General features: G+C 30.3%; 1 protein-coding gene across 1 annotated transcript; it reads right to left on the bottom strand.

Moving 5' to 3' along the window:
- Positions 1–890: 890 nt before the first annotated feature.
- Positions 891–8549, bottom strand: LOC114194471 (uncharacterized). The gene is made up of 5 exons (XM_028084721.2): positions 7360–8549; positions 6278–7029; positions 6069–6158; positions 1765–2541; positions 891–1459 (listed from the first exon to the last, which is right to left on the bottom strand). The coding sequence occupies exons 1-5, from the start codon at positions 7466–7468 to the stop codon at positions 1319–1321; spliced, it is 1869 nt and encodes a 622-aa protein (XP_027940522.1). The 5' UTR covers positions 7469–8549; the 3' UTR covers positions 891–1318.
- Positions 8550–19211: the final 10662 nt, after the last annotated feature.

The raw sequence follows: 19211 nt of genomic DNA, 5'->3' as shown, positions 1-19211 counted from the left end.
GGTTGTTCTACTATCGGTTCATTGTTAACCTCGGGATCATTAATTTGTTGTTCTTCTTGATTATTGTGAGTTTCTACAACATGTGGAACAACTCTTGATAAAGAAGTACTAGTTATAGGAACTTGTACTCTAACTTCCTTAATCTCCACATTTCGTGAAGCTTCACTCCCACTGGTTTCGCCATTTTCAATGAACCGAGCATTTCCAATTTCAACGATTCTTGTACTATGGGTAGGACAGTAAAACATATACCCCTTTGATTTTTCTGGAAAAAACTAAATTAAACATAAATTGCAAAAATGTTTACCATTTTAAACATTTGGTAAAAATTAACACTACCTGCAATCAAAACTACAAAATTAAGGACAAAAAAATATTTAAACCAAATATTTGATAAAAAAACATCGTGAATCTGGTTATATTTAAATTTCATTTAATTAAACTTTATTTACAAATTAACTTATTACATAATAGATATTATTTTAGTTATATTAATTATTTGTTATATTAACAATTAACTTAACTTATAGTTTTAGTTATATTAACAATTAACTTATAATATTGTAATCAAATATCAATAACTAAATTTAAAAAAAATACTTACATTTCATATATTTACTGATAATATATTGCAATAAAATGTATTTATAAATAACTTGCATTTACAGTAAAATTATTAATTTTCACTCTATTTAAAAACAGCAATTAAAAACAGCTTTTAAGTAATGGTTTCAAAGAGCCATTATTTGTAACACAAGCACTCTTAAACCAAATTTAACCAAAAGAGGATAAACCTGAAAATTAAAATAAAGAAAATCAAATTACATAAAATTGAAAATGTAGGAACAATATTAAACAAAAACAAATAATAGTGAAACTAAAAAAGTAAATAAGCCAATAAAAAAACTTTAATTTCCTTTTTTTTTGTAAAATTGACCAAAAACAGCATAAAAACTTTATCATGTAGAATCAAACCCTCATGAAAGAAAAGAAACGGATCAAAATGCCCCCAAAAAGATGCAATGGCCTAGCATCTTCCACTGCAGACAAAATAGCCCCTACCTACCAACCCTATAACCTTCAACCGAAAAACAATAGAAAAACATAACAAAAAAAAAAAAAAAAACCTGTTAAACAGGCAGGATTGAGGCACCTGTAACTTATTGCAATATTTGCAAAATGCAGGGTTCTAATCAAAACCCACCCCTCTTCTTTCACTCTCAAATCATTGGCCTTCAGAACAAAAGGAATGGAACTAACCATCTGCCATCAAAAATATGAAACTTGGATCTAGCTATATGATTAAAGAAACAGTTTGTCAAGCATCAGATCCTGGATCAGTAGAGCTCAACTCAGCAGAAGATCCATGCAAGTTAGATGCATAAGATTCGAACAACTTGGACAGCTTTGGCTGCATTCCCTGGCATATCTTGAACGTAGTAGGGCCCAAGTTCTTGCACTGGAAAACAAACGCCAATGAAAAGTAAGTAAACAAAACCCAATTCGGTGACAGTAAGTTGCATTAAAGTGTAATTTGGTGCTGCAAGAAATAATATCAAAAGACTTCACTCAAGCATATATTTCAACAAATCTACCAAAAATGAAATTTAAACTCGTTCCGTTAAACAAAGCAAGGATTCTTAACTTCACAAGGGGTCAAAAGTTCACATGATACATTTTCATTATATTGATGCATGACAAAACTAAGCAGATTTAAATTGCAATTATAATAATCAGTGCAAAACTAGATCAAGATATCACTACCTCCTGATAGAAAGCATTGATTTCTTCTTCTGTAAGGCCTTCATCCTCGTCTGAGTTCTCCTCCCAGCCAAGGGAACGAAGGAATGCAGCTTCTTCCTCATCTGGATATATTGTAGCGCAGGGAATTGTTTCTTTCTCTTCATTATCAGAAAGTCTTTGAACCTCCTCATGAGCATGGGTATTACCATTGCTAGTCAGTTCGGTACCATTCCCGAGAGACTGCGGATTTGCAGATTCGTTAACCATTTCGCTATTTACTTCATCAGATTTCTCCACCAGGGGAGATGAAACCATTGGGCCCGAATCTGGCAGAACTGAAGAAGAGTTCATCAAAGTTTTCTTCTTAATGAGATTGAAGAAATCATTCCGGCTCTGCACTTGAGAGATGGAATGTTTCTTATCCAAAGTTGAACCTAATTTCAGATCCAAAGAAGCTGATTTCCTTTCAGTGGAAGATTTTAGGTTATTGGGGTTCCTCAAAGGTGCAGAAGCGGAGGCAGAAGCAGAAGCATGATGATTTCCCGGTTTGCTGTTAGAATAATTTGTTGGGTGTGATACATCCTTGGAGGTAGGGGAAGCACCATTTTCCCACACAACGGATTTCAGATCAGTAAACTTTCCAGATGTCTTTGGAGTGTCAACTTTGGCATTTACACTGCGAACAGATTGGCTTGCAATGTGCAAGGCAGAGGGCTGCTGTGGCACAGTCTTTGTAACTACATTCATCTCAGTATTTCTGATAGCTGTTTTAGGCTTTGATTTCTCAGAATTAAGAACCTATAGAAAAATACACTGAATCATTAAAGACTTAAGAGAAAAGAAAATAAAACATTATATTCTATCTATTAATGAAATTTTTTTTATTGAATACAAGACAGTAACTATACACACGAAACTAGAAATATAAACTTGCAAAGTTTTGGATGTGTGTCTTGAACAAGGAAACATCTAATTTTGATATTGCTTAAAAAATGCATCTTATACACAATCCTTATTTCTTCCACAGGTTTCTATAAAAACAGGGAAACAAATAGAACATACATAGTAATATGGTTTACAAAATCAATTTTAAGTATCCTCTAAAGAAATCAGAAATTTCAAGCATAATTGCAACATCCCCAAACCCATCCGAGGTGAACTAATCATATAAACATGGAAAATAATGCAATGTTCCAGCAACGGGAAGGTATTAAAAGTGATGCAGGAAAGAACCATCTTATTATGATATAAACAATATGGTTACAGTCATACATAGAAATGTCACCCGTGACTTTCTTTAGAAACCTTATCAAATTTATTTAAATTATGGCAATTATACTGTACCCACCAAAAATTAAAAGGTTTTAAGCAATATTAAATGTAAAACCATGACAGATCCTTATTCCAATGAACCACATAATCCCAGCACACAGGTTCCTTATACGCCATATAGAATATATGCTGGAGTAGAGATATAGGTAGTAGTCCAGAGCAATGTTATAAATGAAGGATGGTGAAATATGGGAATACTCAACAATATACACAGCAATGCGGCCTATAGTGCGACCTTAGCAGGCCTCCCGGCACAAATTGCCACCAAGGCGGTTGGCAAAAAATCTGCCAAACCATTCCAACATGGACTGCCATTTAACAATATTGGTCTAGAATGCACCAGGAAATTCGTGGGTATTCATGGGGAACCAGTATTAAGGACTTGCACATCAGATCAAAGTAACCAGGTTCAAATAGTACACCAAGATAGCAAAAATTGAGATTATGGTTGGTACAGTGATGTGCTCAGAAGATCATAACTCGTGGGATTGAAAGATTGACTGTAGATTCTACTTCTAGATAATACAATACAATATATATATATATATATATAGATATATAGATATATAATTAAAATAAGTCACAACTGTGGGTGAAGGAGAAAAAGTGAAATAGTGAGTGGTATGAGTCAACACAGTTTCACCAAGGCTATAGTCAAGCAATCAGAACAAACACAACTGATCAGGTTTTATTTTAGGGAAGGTGGTTGCTTAATAGACAAGAAGGAAAAAAGTAACATCACATAAATAGGAACTACGAAAAACCAACTGTGCACGAAGGAGACCAGTTCTTACTATTGGGCTTCAGTTTAAACCCAAAAAAAAAGAATGCAACACAACACCAAAACATGGTGGCGACTCCACCGTTTCCACAATTTCTGATGATAATCCCAATCCCACTCTGGCACCATCTTGCATGAGCTCTAAATTGGACATGGTGGTGGGCAGAACCATGAAATCATGCAATTCCACATTTTAAATTGCAAATTTGACTACAATGGAGTAATCAGTTGATGACATTTTCAGATTTATGTCATAGCATGTAGTAGTCATAAAATGATATATATGTCATATCAACCCAGTGGGCAAGGAGCACAAAAACATCACTAATAAGAAACCACTGCTTGGATAATGATACAACTTCATGACTCAAATTCAGGCTACAAGGTCGTGCTTAAAATAGATAAACAGAACCTAAAAAGAAACACTCTTTTCAAATTTGGATGAGGATAGAAGGACTGTAATTAATAACATTGCTGTAACCCGTTATAACTTCTGTTATAACTTTATAAAGGTTTTTGGAGTCACCGGTATAATCCGTTATCCGATATCAATAACACTGCTGTAATTTCATAAAACAATTTAAAAATTAAACAGACCTCAAATAAGGCTACCCTGGATATCTGCATAAATCTTATGATATTATACTTAAAAATACCTAAACCACTAACTCAGGTCAGCTAACGGATCACACATCTTCGTTCGTTCACTTAGAAGGAGGTCAATCAAGGGCGTAAGATAGGATGATAAAAGCAACTTGTGGCTTCCATAAACACCACTCAAGTAAAATCACACATTAAATAGCAAGGAGGAAATAAAATAGAAAAACAAAACACTAAGTGAAGCACCAATTCCTGTTTGAATTTCTCAGAAAACAGTAAAAAAACTAATAAACACTCGTTATTCATTTTATTTCACTGAATTAAAAACAGAATAAAGTGGAAACAACACAGGTCTCAGGATTAAAAGAAAACTATTCCACAAATTCTGCTAGCTGTAATATTAAACTTAAAATAGTAGAGTGACGTAACTGTTCCATTGCAAAGAAGGAAAAGTAAAGTGGGATGAAAGAAAAGGTAAGAGAAATGAAATTGAGTGAAAAGTATACTAGTTTGTTTGAGGAGGAAGCTAAATGAAAATGAAGGAAAGTTGTCATTTCAAATAAACATAAATAAACTAACTAAATTAACTATTTGTACAATTGCAAAGTTACCCATATATTTATTAATTGATGTTAATTGATGTTTTACGAATGAAATATCTTTATAACTTAACACCTTCAAATTAAGATCTCATTTTTGTTCAATATGTTTATACTCTGATATAAAATTATGAAATACTATATTTTAAAAAATTATTTCTAAAAATATTTAAGCTACTTAAATTAATAAAATAATATCAATTTGAATCGAATGTGGCCTAAACTTTCCTCTTTTTTACCTCATAAATATTTGAAAATACTAGTTTCTTTTAAACCTTCCTCTTTTTTACCTCATAAATAAAAAATAAAAAATAAAAAACATGTAGCACCAATGGAAAGTAACACCCTTTAATACTTTCTTTGCTACAGAAGGAAGTGTTTTCTTTCTGCTCATTACCTTGCTCCAGTCACTTTCCAATCCACACTTTCCGTTCAAACAAACAAATCCTTAATTTGATTTGTAATGAATCACTATACCACATCACGAGAACATATGACCATCACTAAATGATACAACAAAATATGGTGCAAGGATTTTAACCAAAACTCCTCCATCAACTTGTTCAATTATATGATATCTTATGTCTATATTATCTATATAAATATAAATAATGTACCTGGCCATCATTAAATGCAACATATAACAAATAATACTATGACAAAAAAGACAAAAAAACTAACCATTCTAAATCTGATAGTTAGACTACACCCTCAACCATCAAAAAGACTCCAGGCTATTCAAAATACTTTTCAAATTGTTAACCTCAACTCAGTTTCGAAATAGCACTCCAGAAACAACAAATCTTAATCCTTCCACTACATGGCACTCTGTATTGCAAACAAAATAAACTAAACTGCCAAAGTACAAGTCTGACTTCATATAAATAATATCAATTAAAAGATAAGATGCATACGGATATAGACTAATTATGAGAAATAAGATCCTGCAATGCAATAAAAAATAAAATAATACTTGCAAAAAAATACTACAACAGCATTTCACAAAGTCTTACCAAAGCTTTAGGCATTGAGGGTGTTACGGGAATCAACTGTCTTGACTGCTTGATGGCCAGTTCCTCAAGCCTTTGGGTTTTCACTTGCACCTACAATTGATTAGGGGCCTTACTACTTTATCATGAACAAGTATAAAATATAAAATAACTACAATTTAAAGAAAAGAATAAGAATAAAGTAGCTAGAAACACAGTACTGACTCAACTACCTGGGGAGCAGAGCGAGCTCGAGATGGAGTCTGTGCCAATGCCTCAGCCATATTAAGACTAGCTGTGGTACTTGATGATACAGACCCACTTGTGTTAACAGTGTGCTGCCCTGATAGAGATCCAGCACTGCTGCTCCCAATTAAAGTAGGCACCTCTGCTAGTGCAGATGTCCATCCCTCCCCTCCAATCAAAGCAGAACTACCAACAGGCAGGCTCTGACTAGTAGCACCACCCAAACCAGGAGATGAAACCCTCACCACTTCAGTTGTTCCCTGCTTTTCTTCAGTACCAAGTGATGGAAAATCCTTGTCAAATACAGCTTTCTGAATACTACTACTAACATTACTCCCAGAAAGAATACCATTGCTATTGCTATGATGGCTACTGCCACCAGATTTAGTGTCAACTGCAACTCTACGGGGTATAACCTCACTCTGTTTCCTGGAAACCATTGAATGAGAACGGCGCAATGTTTCCCTCTCCATCCTTCCAGAAAAGAGGTTGGCCAATGGGTCAGGACCATCACTATCCCAGATATCACCAAAACTTAATCTATCTTTCTCTCTATCACGATCTTTGTCACGATGGCTTCTGTTGAAACTACTATAGGCATGCTTGGCAGAGCCATTTATAGAACTCCTCCGGGAATTTGATGAGGATGTCCGTTCAAGAAACAGAGATCGAGCACTATCAATATCACTACCATTCTTAGAAGACCTATTCCTTGCATGATGGGCTACAGAAGGAGAATCTACACAACAATGCCATGACAGTTAGTATAACTTTCCTCTTTTCAATCGTAAAACACATAGCGACGGTTTTAAATTGCAGACAAATTGAGCCACAATTGCGGTCACACAGTAAAAAAAACATTGCCACAATTGCAATCAAGGAGAGTAAAAAAACATTGATGTTACAAATAATGGTCACAACCGTATCCTTGTAAACCTTGTTAATACCCACTTTATCACACGTGGCCACAAATAAACAATATTCATATATGTGCAAACATGGCATACTGAATTAAATAAAACAAAAAGAACTACAAACGTGCATAATTCAGATGGAATATCTAAATTACCATTTTGAGTAGACGAGGATGGAAAATGTTGGACTGAACTGCCAGTCCCGGCAACACTTCCAGCACTTCTCAACCATTCTGGAACTAATGTGGGTTCACTTCTTTCCATAACTAAGACTGAACATCATCAGAAAAAACAAAAAATAAATGGGGGCACCTCTTCACCAAGTCCCACCCCCAAGTAGCACTGTCACACTTGTTTGTAAGTGTATAAATTCCCTTCTCTACCATGCACCAGTCATCACTCTTCAAAAGACCAACCTTATCAAGAAAACCCCTAACGCAGGAACCCTTCCCAAACAACAAGAAATACCAGCACTTTCCGCAGTGAAATTCAATTACTCAGCCATTCACTATCCTTCAACAGCAGCATCAGAATAAAGAACTCCAGCCGTAACGGGTCCAGAAAAGTCCAGAAACAAGACAGATATGTTCCCTAACAACAAACCTGAATATTAAAACACGCGCTTCTCAAAGCTACGACTCCATTATTAATCAAAACACGGATTTCCGCTACAAACCACTCACAGATGTTTTACCTCTCAACACAATTCAACAATCCAATAATTGGGAGTAATCCACACACCACTAGGGCAACAATGTCACAACTCAAAACTCACCACATTGCAAACCCATCCGTTTCTCCAAATTTAAAAAACCAAAAAAAAAGCCCTAGAGGGCAACCCTATATTCAGTGTGGAAAGAAAATAGGTGATGAAAAAAAAAATAAGAAAACAAAAGTAAGGACACGCGGAATTAGTTGATTGGGTTAAAAAATCACTCCTCCAGAACCTAGGGTTACGGAAGAAACATCGACTATTGATTGCGCGAGTGCGAAGAGAGAAACACGAAAAGGGAACCAACTAACCCTAGAGCGAGGCAGTGATTGACTATGGGAGTAAAACGTCCACGTTTGAGAAATAATAGCCGGAGACCTTATCGCAGAATGCGAATAGAGAGAAGAAGAAAACAGAGAAGTTGGTTTGGTTTAGGTTGGGAGTTGGAAAATGAATGAGCAAAGAGTGAAAGAGAATGGGAGAAAGAGAGAGTGTGTGTGTTAGAAATAGGAAATAGGGTTTTGTTTTTGTGTAGTGAGATGTGTTTGTGTGAAATTGAGAGGAGGCGAGAGAGACAATGTATAATTTTCTGTTAGTTTTGGATACTCTGAAGCAAACGTATGAGTTATGACGATCACTCTCTCTCTCTCTCCTTCTTCAGTTTTTCTTCAAATACAGTAATAATAACAAAATCAGAATAATATTTTTTTGTGACTATTTTCTCTACATGTGTTTTATTTTTGTTCCCTTTCCCTTCTCAGCCTCTCAATTTTTTTTATATTGTTATTACAATTTTTTAAAAGAAAATGTTGAATGAGCTTTTTTTTTTTTTGTCATATTTGGTTACTTTTTAATTTTATTATATTTGTGATATTATTTCCACTGTTGATTATTGACCATAGCCATCAGCATGCGTGGCACCCTAGTGTGGCGGTTCACGTTCGCATGTCAATATTTTACATGGTTTGTGAAAAAGATATTTAAAGTGGTACTATTTAGATAAGATTATAGTTTTTTTTTTTTTGAAATTAATTGTGATTACAGTTTAATTTGTTTATATGTCAAGTAAATGGGAATTTTTTAAAGGAAATAATTTGAGTGTGTTGCGTATGGAAACCAAACAGATAAATACTTTTGAAATTTAAATCTAGATGGGAAATCTGTTATTTGTTATCTTGTTAACATATCTGTGAACAAAATTGGGGGTTTAGCAGAAGAGATTATTCTCCCACACAAAAACTAAATTACTAAATTCTGATTAAATTAGATTCTGATTAAATTAGTGTTAACATCCTTGCATGTGTTTGCACAATAATATAAATTAAATATTTTTTATGCAAATGTTAATTTAATTTTTTTTATGTTGTTTTTTTTTAATTAAAAAAACTCAAAGCATTTTTAATAATTTAAATAAAAATAGTTTTTTAAATTAATTTTATTATTAAAAAAATAAATTTTTTATTTAAAAGTAAATTAAAACTTTTTTTAAAATTTAATTAAAAATTTTGTTAAGTTACTTGGTCTGGGTTGGTAATTTTTTTTTTTTTCATTTAGCATGTTTTATTTGTCCTTTCAGACCATTTATTAAAAAAAACACAAAAAATAGTATTACTCAAATTTTTCTTTTCCTACTAGGACACTTTTTTTTTTCTCTTTCTCTCTCTTCTTCATATTACATATTATGTTCCTCTCTCAACAATCAATGACACTCTTTTCTTGTGCAATCTCTCACTATACTTCCAGTTGATTGACCATTTGTTTTCATCTCTTCCAATTTCCTTAATTAAAGCTGATAGAAGACTGCTCTGGTCCTCTACAAAATTATCCAATAAAATCTCCTGTGAGACACTATTAATTATACTTTTATTGCTTCCTGCAGTCTTCTCTTTTATTGCTTATTTCATTTCCTTTAATCAAACTGGGACCATTCATTTTTAAAAATAAAAAGAAAAAGAAAAATTTTCACCTATGAGAAAACCATCACTTTTTTTATCTATAAATAGACTCATGCAAAATAAAAAAGGAGTGGAAAAAATAGAGAAGGAAATTAAAATTTAAGAATGTTTTTTCTTAGATAGAAAAGTTATAGTGATAATTGAGAAAGAATGAGTATCAAGTCCAAGTCCAAAGTCAAATAACCATAAATTTCCTTCCATTTTCATTTTGAATTATGTTCCTCAAAATTTGTCTTTACATTCTTAATTTATAAGTTGTTATCTGATGTACAACCTTAAAAAAGAGTGAAAAAAATGATTTCAAATATAATAAAACACATATGCAGCTACTGAGGCAAAATGATTTGACTATGATAGATTTGTTTTCTTCCACTTTTTTTACCAGTCAAATATAATGTTGATGTATTATTATTATTATTATTAAATATGTCTTTTTTTTCACGTTAAATTTGGTCTTTATTTTGCTAAATTATGTTCAATATTATTTTTTTCATTTATGTCATTTAAATTGACCGTTCTAATTATGAGTGTTTGTCTTTTGTTCAAATAAGTTCTTATTTTAGTTATATTTGCTCAATTTAGTCTCACCTTCCATTTCATCATACTTACTCTCTATTTCATGATCCTTCACCACATCTTTCACAACTACCACCACCATCACTATTGTCGTCACCACCACCACAACCACAACCATCACCACACTAAAACCTCCGCCACTACCAAACTAGACCCACAACCACTGCCACCACATTAAAATAACCACCACCACCACATTAAAATAACCACCACCACCACAAACAACTACCCTACAACGACCAGCACAAGCACCACCATCTCACTAAAATCACTACCCTCACCACCACTAAAATCACATTCACCACCATTACACTAATGGTGGTGAATATGGTTTTAGTATGGTAGTGGTAGTGTTGATTTTAGTGTGATGGTGGTGCTTGTTGTAGAGGTGGTTGCAGAGTTTAGTTTGGTGGTGATAATAGCGGATCTTGATAAAAAAGTTTGAAGGGTCCAAAATAATATACTCAAATTTTATATATTTAATTATTATTACTAATATAACAAAAATATATATAATTTCGTATTGAAAACCTTGTATGTTTTTCCTTTAAAAAAAATTATAGTTTTGAAATTGTATTTAATATGAAACTCATTTTAAATAAGTTTTTCTAATTTCATCTCTTCCCCTATATATTTCCATATTTGAGAACATTTTCTTATAATAAGTTTCAAAGAATTAATTTTAAACATTTTGCCTATAATTTAAAAGGATTAATATGAAATTTACCACTTGTAATTCTTTGAATCCTAAGAAATGGTTCTCTAATTCAACAATTGAATTTATATTGTTTTCATCTTCAAGATTATCTTCCTTTATCACTACAAAAAAATGAATCTATTATTTTATTTTTCATCAATATACATATTTAAAAAAATTAAGACTAAAAAATAATTTATCAAAATTTAATCAAAGAATGAGAGACGTAATTACTACAAAAACAAATATGACAATTAAGTCATATCTAAGAAATGGTTACGAAAAAACATATATTACATAAATTTTCTTTTTATATTCATAAAAAAATAAATATACAAAAAGCTCAAAAGATGAAAAAAAAAAACTAAATATCAAACTAATATTTTTCTATCAAGAGAAATGAGAGAATTACATTTTTTATCTTAAAAGATAATGGATGAGAATTGAGAGTGAAAAAAACGAATTTATGTCTAACTTTCTATTTCTTTTTTTTTAAAAAAAAAAGAGATGCAAAAGTAATAAATGAATACAATATGTGAGAAGCTAAAAATGAGAGAAAACAAAAAAAAAACTCAATAAATTTTATTATTCTTTATTATGTTTAATTTTTTTTTTATCAATTATTAATATTAAATATTATATTATATTTTATTAAAAAAATAAAAATCAATCTAAAAAGTTTTAAAAAATATATTTTTTAAATATTTTTAAAAAAAATTTAAAAATCTTTGAAGGGCCATGGCCCCCTGTGGACCTTCTAAGGTCTGCCAGTGGTTGTGGTAGTGGTGGTTGTAGGATGGTAGTGGTGATTTTAGTTTGGTGGTGGCGATGGTAGTGGTTGTGGTGGTGGCAGTGGCAGTGGCAATGGTAGTAGTGGTGGTGACAACTGTAGTGTGGTGATGGTGGTTGTAGTGGTGAAGGGTCATGAAATAGAGAGTGAGGGTGATGAAGGAGTCCATGGTGAGGGTCATGATGAATTAGAACAAAGGTGAGACTAAATTGAAAATTTTAACTAAAATATGGACTTATTTAAATAAAACACAAACAATCATAATTAAAATAGTATATAATGTGAACTGTGTCGGTATGTACACTTTGTCATTATCAATTTAAATGACATCAATGAAAAAAACAAAATTGAACATGATTTAGTAAAACAATGACCAAATTGAACATGCAAAAAATAGGAAACAAAATAGTATTTAAACCTTCTTCTTATTATTATATTTTGCTACAAGTAATTTTAATAAGTCTTTGTGTGAATGTTATACTAACTTATACATATTACTTGCTATTAATGTGATTTGAGATATTGTTGAAAATTTAAGTTTTCTAAAGTTAAATACTATTGTGCAGACAAAATTAAATAGATTAAAATGATTTTGATGCATAATAAATTTCAAATGAAAAATATTTTCCTTCACTAATATAAATACTATTTAGGATAAAATTTTATTAAAAAAGGTTATTTTGATTTAATTTTTTAAATGTAAAAGTTGAAGATGTAAACTGTGACGGTTTCATGTCTTAATTTTTTTTAATAACCGTGTATTGTAATTTTTGTTCAATTTTTTTATTTTTTTACCCTTTATATGTATTAACAAAATTATGATTTATTAGAAATATAATTATTTAGAATTTATATTTTTTATGATAATTTTTAAATATAAGTTGAGACAACTTGTTATTTTTTTTTCCTGAAAGATGCAAGTTGGTTGTGACAACTTTTCTAAAATAAATAATGTACAAAATTTATTGATAATAATTTGTTAATTGATTTAAAATGAATATTAATGGTGCAGTTAAGGGTTGTCCTGGTTTAACATCATGTGTTGGTAAATTTAGAGATAGTAAGAGTGAATATGTGGATAGCTTTTCAGCTTTTGTAAGGGTACAAACTTCTATTTATGCTGAATTTATAGGGGTCATTTATGCATTGGAGCATGCTAATATGACGACTTATTATGCTTATTATAATCCACTTGACATAAGATAAGACTTTATGCGTCTGTTATCACTAAAACTGACATAAAAATTTGGTGAGGTGACAGTTTCATAATAAAAATATAAGACTTTCTATGTCGGTTCTAATTATAACTGACATAAAAAGATGTAGTAGTAGCAATTTTGTAATAAAGTAAAAGACTTTTTATGCTGATTATACCTATAACAAACATAAAAAATTGGTACGGTGACAACAACGGCAAAGCTTTATTGTGGCAGGGGTGGCCATGTCCCCCCTTAATTTTTAATTTTTTTAAATTATATATATATATATATATATATATATATATATTAATTATTTTCGTTTTTTTTAATTTTTTAAATTATATGTAACATATATTGAAAATTGATAGAAGTTAAATTAGGTATCTTTCTATTTATTTTATAAGACATAATATTTAATGTCAATAAAATATAAAATCAAATGTAATGAAGAATAAAGTATTTATTAAGATAGTTTTTATTTTCTTTCTCATTTTATTTTTAAGTTTTTCACAACTTATTATGATTTCACACTTTCACATATTTTTTTCTGTTTTGAAAAAAAAAACAGTTAAATACAAATTTATTATTTTTGCTTTCATTTCTCATTTGTTATTTTTCATTCATGAAGAAAAAAAGGTAATTTTCTTGTATCACTTAATACTGAAATATTTGTTTAATAGTTAACATTATTTTTTATCACATGAGCCTTATATTCATTTGTTTATGATTATGGGAGAAAAAAGATTGTACTATGTGTTTTTTCATAACTATCTTTTAATTGAAACTTGATTGTCATTGATTTTTTTCCTTTTAGTGACTCTTAATTTTTTATTTTTTAATTAAATTATGATAAATTATTTTTTAATCTTAAACTTAAAAAAGAAATAGATATATTAATGAAGAATAGAAGAATATATTTATTTTTTAAAAGTGATAAAAAGAAAGTTTTTCGTAACGATAAAAACAATTCAAATTCAATATCTTATTTTTACGTATCCTGAATCATGATACAAATGATCATGTTGTTTAATTAGAGGAACATCCTTTATATGAATTCTTTGGAACGTGTTTATATTTACATTAAAAAGTAAATAGTTGAAAATTTTAGTTTTGATTCAATTATTGATGAGTTAAAAAATCTGAAAGAACGAAGGACAATCCTTTGTATATTTGTGATTTCTTGTGTAGGTACGGTTATACTAAATTATTTATTTATTTTTATTTTCATTTTTATTGTATTAATGACAAAAATTAAATATATAAATTTTGAATTTTGAGTATATTATTTTTGCTTCCCCAAAATTATTGGTCAAGGTTCGCCACTGGGTGGCAATTATCTAATAAAATACAATTTTCTGATATTATTTTTTATTTTAAAAACATATACTATGCCGGTTGGATCCTATAACTGGCATAATATCTTAAATTTTTCTCTTCTCTCCTTCGTGCAACAATAACTTCACACTCACTACACTTCAAAGTTCTCTCCTCTCGTCTCACTCTCGCACTGCCTAGTTTTCGTCGTCGTTGTGCCTTGATGTTTCTATCGCCATCGTGCTTTGGTGTTCCTCTCGTTGTTGTGCTATGGTGTTGCCTTTTACATATCGTTGTATTTGCGCATCCCTATTGTCGTGCTTTGCTTTTTTCTATTTTATGGTGTTACGGAAACATTGAGAAGGTCAACCTTAAACCTTAATATTTAATTACATTTTTTTTATTTCAAAATTGCTCAATCAAAGAACAAATAGAAATTAAATCTAGGGGTGACGCATTGGCATGAGGACCTGCGACGAGCTCAAGCTAGGGGATTCATGGGCAAAGTCGAAGACACTTAGTCTAGCAAGAGTTTGATGGCGAAAGATGAATGCGATGAGTAATTTTGGTGGTGCAAGAAAATGTTAAATGGGTGGTGCAAGCGCGGGCTCCGATGAAGGCCAGCTAGAATCTGTTGAGCTCTAATGTTGGTGAGCTCGTAGCAAGCTCGAGTGAAGGAGGAATGGCCAACAACTGAGTAGAAGGATGAAGACCACATTTGACGAGAGCTTGGTGATGAACGCATGTGGCCACGATGAAGCTTTAGTGAGAATTAGGTGGTGGATTGCATTAACATTGTTAATGGGCAAGGTTGGCCGAAAGCTCACCGAAACTTGGAAATAGGGACCCTAGGCTTTGATGCTCACTAGCGCCGATGATGGTGCTTTAGTGAGGGTTTGGTAGACGCCGAAGAAGGTGGATCAATGCTTTTTCTGCCCGTGTGAAGGAAAAGAGAATGAAGAGTTGAATGACGAAGATGGAAGCTCCTGCATGAGTGTAGTGTTGCCTTTTCTCTTCCTAAATGGACTTTCTATGTCGGGTCTAGATCATTGAGAAAGCTAAGTGAAGATTCCCGCTAAACACTAAGATAACAAGCTACATAGATGTGAATGTGCACTTCAAGAAGTTCTAGAGAAGAAAAAAGTTCATTTAAACAAGAAAACAAAACAAGGTTACCAAAGAAACACATAAATTGCATTGAATGGACATGTAAATGGATAAAAGATGGAAAGATATGAAAGGGCAATAGGAAGCAAGTGAGGGCACACCACTTGAAGAGGGGCACAAAGGCAATCTAATCCTTAAGAGGAGTGATGTAGGCCACCACTTGAGGTAGCTTAAGATAAGGTTAGGGAACACTTCATTCCAATGGAGGAACTCTTCACCAAATGGTCGAATATATGGTGTATAAACTCAAATGATTCAACCCTTTTACAAGACAAAGAGAGCCGTTTAAATAGGTTAGCATGAGGGGACTCTTAGCAAAGAAAAAGTTACAAAAAAGGTGTCTCTACAAATACCAAACTCTAGCTTCTAGCAACTAGGTTAAAAACTAGGTAAAAGATTACGTATTTGGTGTGGACAAGGTAGCATCTTCATGGTATGCGACCAAGGACAAGGGACCACATGGTACAAGGTTCTTTTGCTTTATGCTTTCCTCTCTCCCCACCTCTCACATGTGCAACCAAATAAGTTTTGGAACCGAAATTGGAAGTCTTTTTTAACTAGCATAAAAAGGCTTTTTAGCACTAGTGAAAGCACTTTTCTAGTCTATAAATAGACTCACACAAAATAAAAAAATGGTGGGAAAATTTGAGAAAGATAATAAAATTTATTCTGAGAAATAATAGAAAGAAGGAATATCAAATCCAAAGTCAAGTTCACAGTAACCATAAATTTCCTTCCATTTTTATTTTGAGTTATGTTCCTTAAAATGTGTATTTTCATTTTTAGTTCATAAGTTGCTATGTGATGTATAACCTTAAGAAAAAGTATAAAAAGAAAAAGGTTTCAAATGTATTAAAACACATGTAAGGGAGTTAAGATTAATCTTTCCACTGTTTATCATTTGTGATCACTAAAAAGGTTATGATTGTTGATTTTTTTTATGTACCTCGTTTTGTTTATATTTTTTTTGTGTGGTGTTTCCTCTTAAGCATGTGTTTGGAGCAAGCTATTTATTGTTTACAAAGACAGAAATGTAAGTGTCCTTCATGTTTGGTTCTATAAATTTGAAAAGATTTGTGGGTGCATAAATGGGGAAAGTATGATCCTCCCATATATGAGAAGAAATGTTAAGAAAGTCACATCATGAAATGCAAAATTACTATCGTGCTCTCATTTCTTTTTATGTTTCTCCCTCCATTTTATGTCTCACTACTGTATTTGAAAAAAAAAACTTATGCTACATTTCATAAATAATAACAATAATAATAATAATGATAATAATAAAATGATAATAATAATAATAATATTTACATTTAAATTTATATTACATTTATTTTAAGGATAAAATAGTAATCATCTAATTTTACCCCTTAAAACATTTTTTTAATCTATCATATTCATCACATCATACACAAATTTTATTTGAAATCTACTCAAATGACACAATTTTCCACTTGATCCAAACAACTTCACATTCACATCCTTTTCCTTTCAAATCCACTTAAATCCACTTCTCCAAATTCATCTTTAAATCAAAACACACAATTAGTGATGGATGAAAGTATATTGTCTTCCTTATAATATTAAGGTTTCAAGTGGCCTTTATACAACCATCATGAAAGCCTTTTTTTTTTGTTCTTTATTTCTTTCTTTAAACTTTGAAGAAAAAAAATATTTCACTACAAAGCATTTGTTTTCTTCAATTTATTTAGCAACATAAAGTATATTTTTTATGTATATTTTGGTGGTATTATTATTATTATTATTATTATTACTAGCGAAAACACAGACAGACGTTGTCGTGCATATATGTTCACACTTTTTAATTTTTATAAAAATTTAAGTTAAAATCAATAATATTTACTTTCAAAATATTTAATTAACTTTTAAAATAGTCACATGTTCTATTTTTATAAAAATTTAAGTAAGATCAATAATATTACAGTAGTTAAATAAAATAATTGTTAAAATCAAAAAATAATATTTACTTTCGAAATATATAATTAACTTTTAAAATAGGTTTTAAAGAAAATAACCGTTAAAAACTAAGTTTTTAGAATAATGATTAAATGTAAACTATTTATAAAATAATTAATTTTTAAAATAATAAGTAAAATTTGAAAAATAAAATATATACACAAAAGAGGTTTTTAAATAACTATTAAAGATAAGGGAGATTTTAAAATAATGATTAAAAGTAAACTATTTATAAAATAATTAATTTTTAAAATAATAATTAAAGATAAAATTGGAAAAACGAAATATGAATCCAAAGAGTTATATATTGTTATAGATTATTATTATTATTATTATTATTATTATTATAACTAATTTTGATAAGTCTTTGCAAAAAAGTTATACTAACTTATACATATTATTTTCCATGGACGTGATTTATGATATCGCTGGAAGTCTAACTTTTCTAAAGTTAAATACTATTATGTAAAAAGATAATTATGCATCGATTGAAATGATATTCATATGTAAGAATATATAAAGAATATTCTCTTTTTTGTGTTCACATCTCAAAATTTCAATTTTATCTTTTAAAATATAATTATTTATTAAATTTTTTAAAATTGACCGTTATTTTATAAGCTTTTTATAAAATCGTTTATCTTTGTTTCTCCTCTTTTTTCATATTTATCAACCATTATTCTTTCATCTTTTCTGATATAGTTCACTTTATTTTTAATAAATGTAATTTTATTTTATATATTAACTTAATAACATTACAATATCATTACCTACTAATATAATATCACACATATTTAAAAAATGCATATACACAGGCGCGATAACGCCTGTGTTTACATTAGTACATAATAAACGTCAAAGAAAAAAATAACTTCCCTAACTAAAATAAATAGTATTCAGGATAAAATTTATTGCAAAGGTAATTTTTTTTAAGTGTAAAAGTTCAGGAAATAAAGAAATAAATTGTGACCCTTTGTGTCTTAATTCTTTTATTAGTAATAGTGTATTGTAATCTTATGTGTGTATGTATACACTACACATTTCCTATTTTTTATTTTTTCTAATTGTGAGGTTTGTCATAAAATTTATTCGCATCTCTAAGATATTTTTTCTCATAACAATCTTTGTGCAATTATGTTCAAACGATGTATGTTAGTTAAATATTTTTTATTTCTTACATTGAAATATTTCTACTCTTTTTGAATATGTGGATTTAAAGTGTATATTCTTTTCACATGCATGAGAATGTTTAACACTATCAATTTAAGTATTCAATAACATAAATTTTTTTCATTTATCAGGTAATATAAAAAACTTATATTCTTTATTCTATTATTATTAATTTTTGTTTCATTTAAAGAGCTCTTTGTTTTGTTAGAACAATTTTTATTATCTTACAACTAGCGTAAACACAGGCGCTATCGCGTCTGTATGTACGCATTTTTTGAATTATATTAATAATTGATGATATTGTAATGTTATTAAGTTAATGAACAAAATAAAAGTATATTTATAAAAATTAAAGTGAAATATATGGAGAAAATATGAGAAAAATAAATGTTGATGGATAGTAGGAGAAAAAAGAAGAAGGAGATAAGTAAATAGTTTTATAAAAACTTG

Source organism: Vigna unguiculata, chromosome 8 (assembly GCF_037176805.1).
Source record: "Vigna unguiculata cultivar grain cowpea cultivar isolate G323 ecotype 2 chromosome 8, ASM3717680v1, whole genome shotgun sequence".
In the NCBI taxonomy this organism is placed as follows: Eukaryota; Viridiplantae; Streptophyta; class Magnoliopsida; order Fabales; family Fabaceae; genus Vigna; species Vigna unguiculata.
This window is presented reverse-complemented; position numbering and strand designations above follow the sequence as displayed.

Excerpts from the sequence above, each read along its gene's own strand:
- LOC114194471 (XM_028084721.2), bottom strand. The coding sequence starts at position 7,468 with ATGGAAAGAAGTGAACCCACATTAGTTCCAGAATGGTTGAGAAGTGCT. Across the intron at positions 6,159-6,277 it reads GAGCTCGCTCTGCTCCCCAG|GTGCAAGTGAAAACCCAAAG; the intron begins GTAGTTGAGTCA and ends AATCAATTGTAG. Across the intron at positions 1,460-1,764 it reads TCAATGCTTTCTATCAGGAG|TGCAAGAACTTGGGCCCTAC; the intron begins GTAGTGATATCT and ends TTTGTTTTCCAG.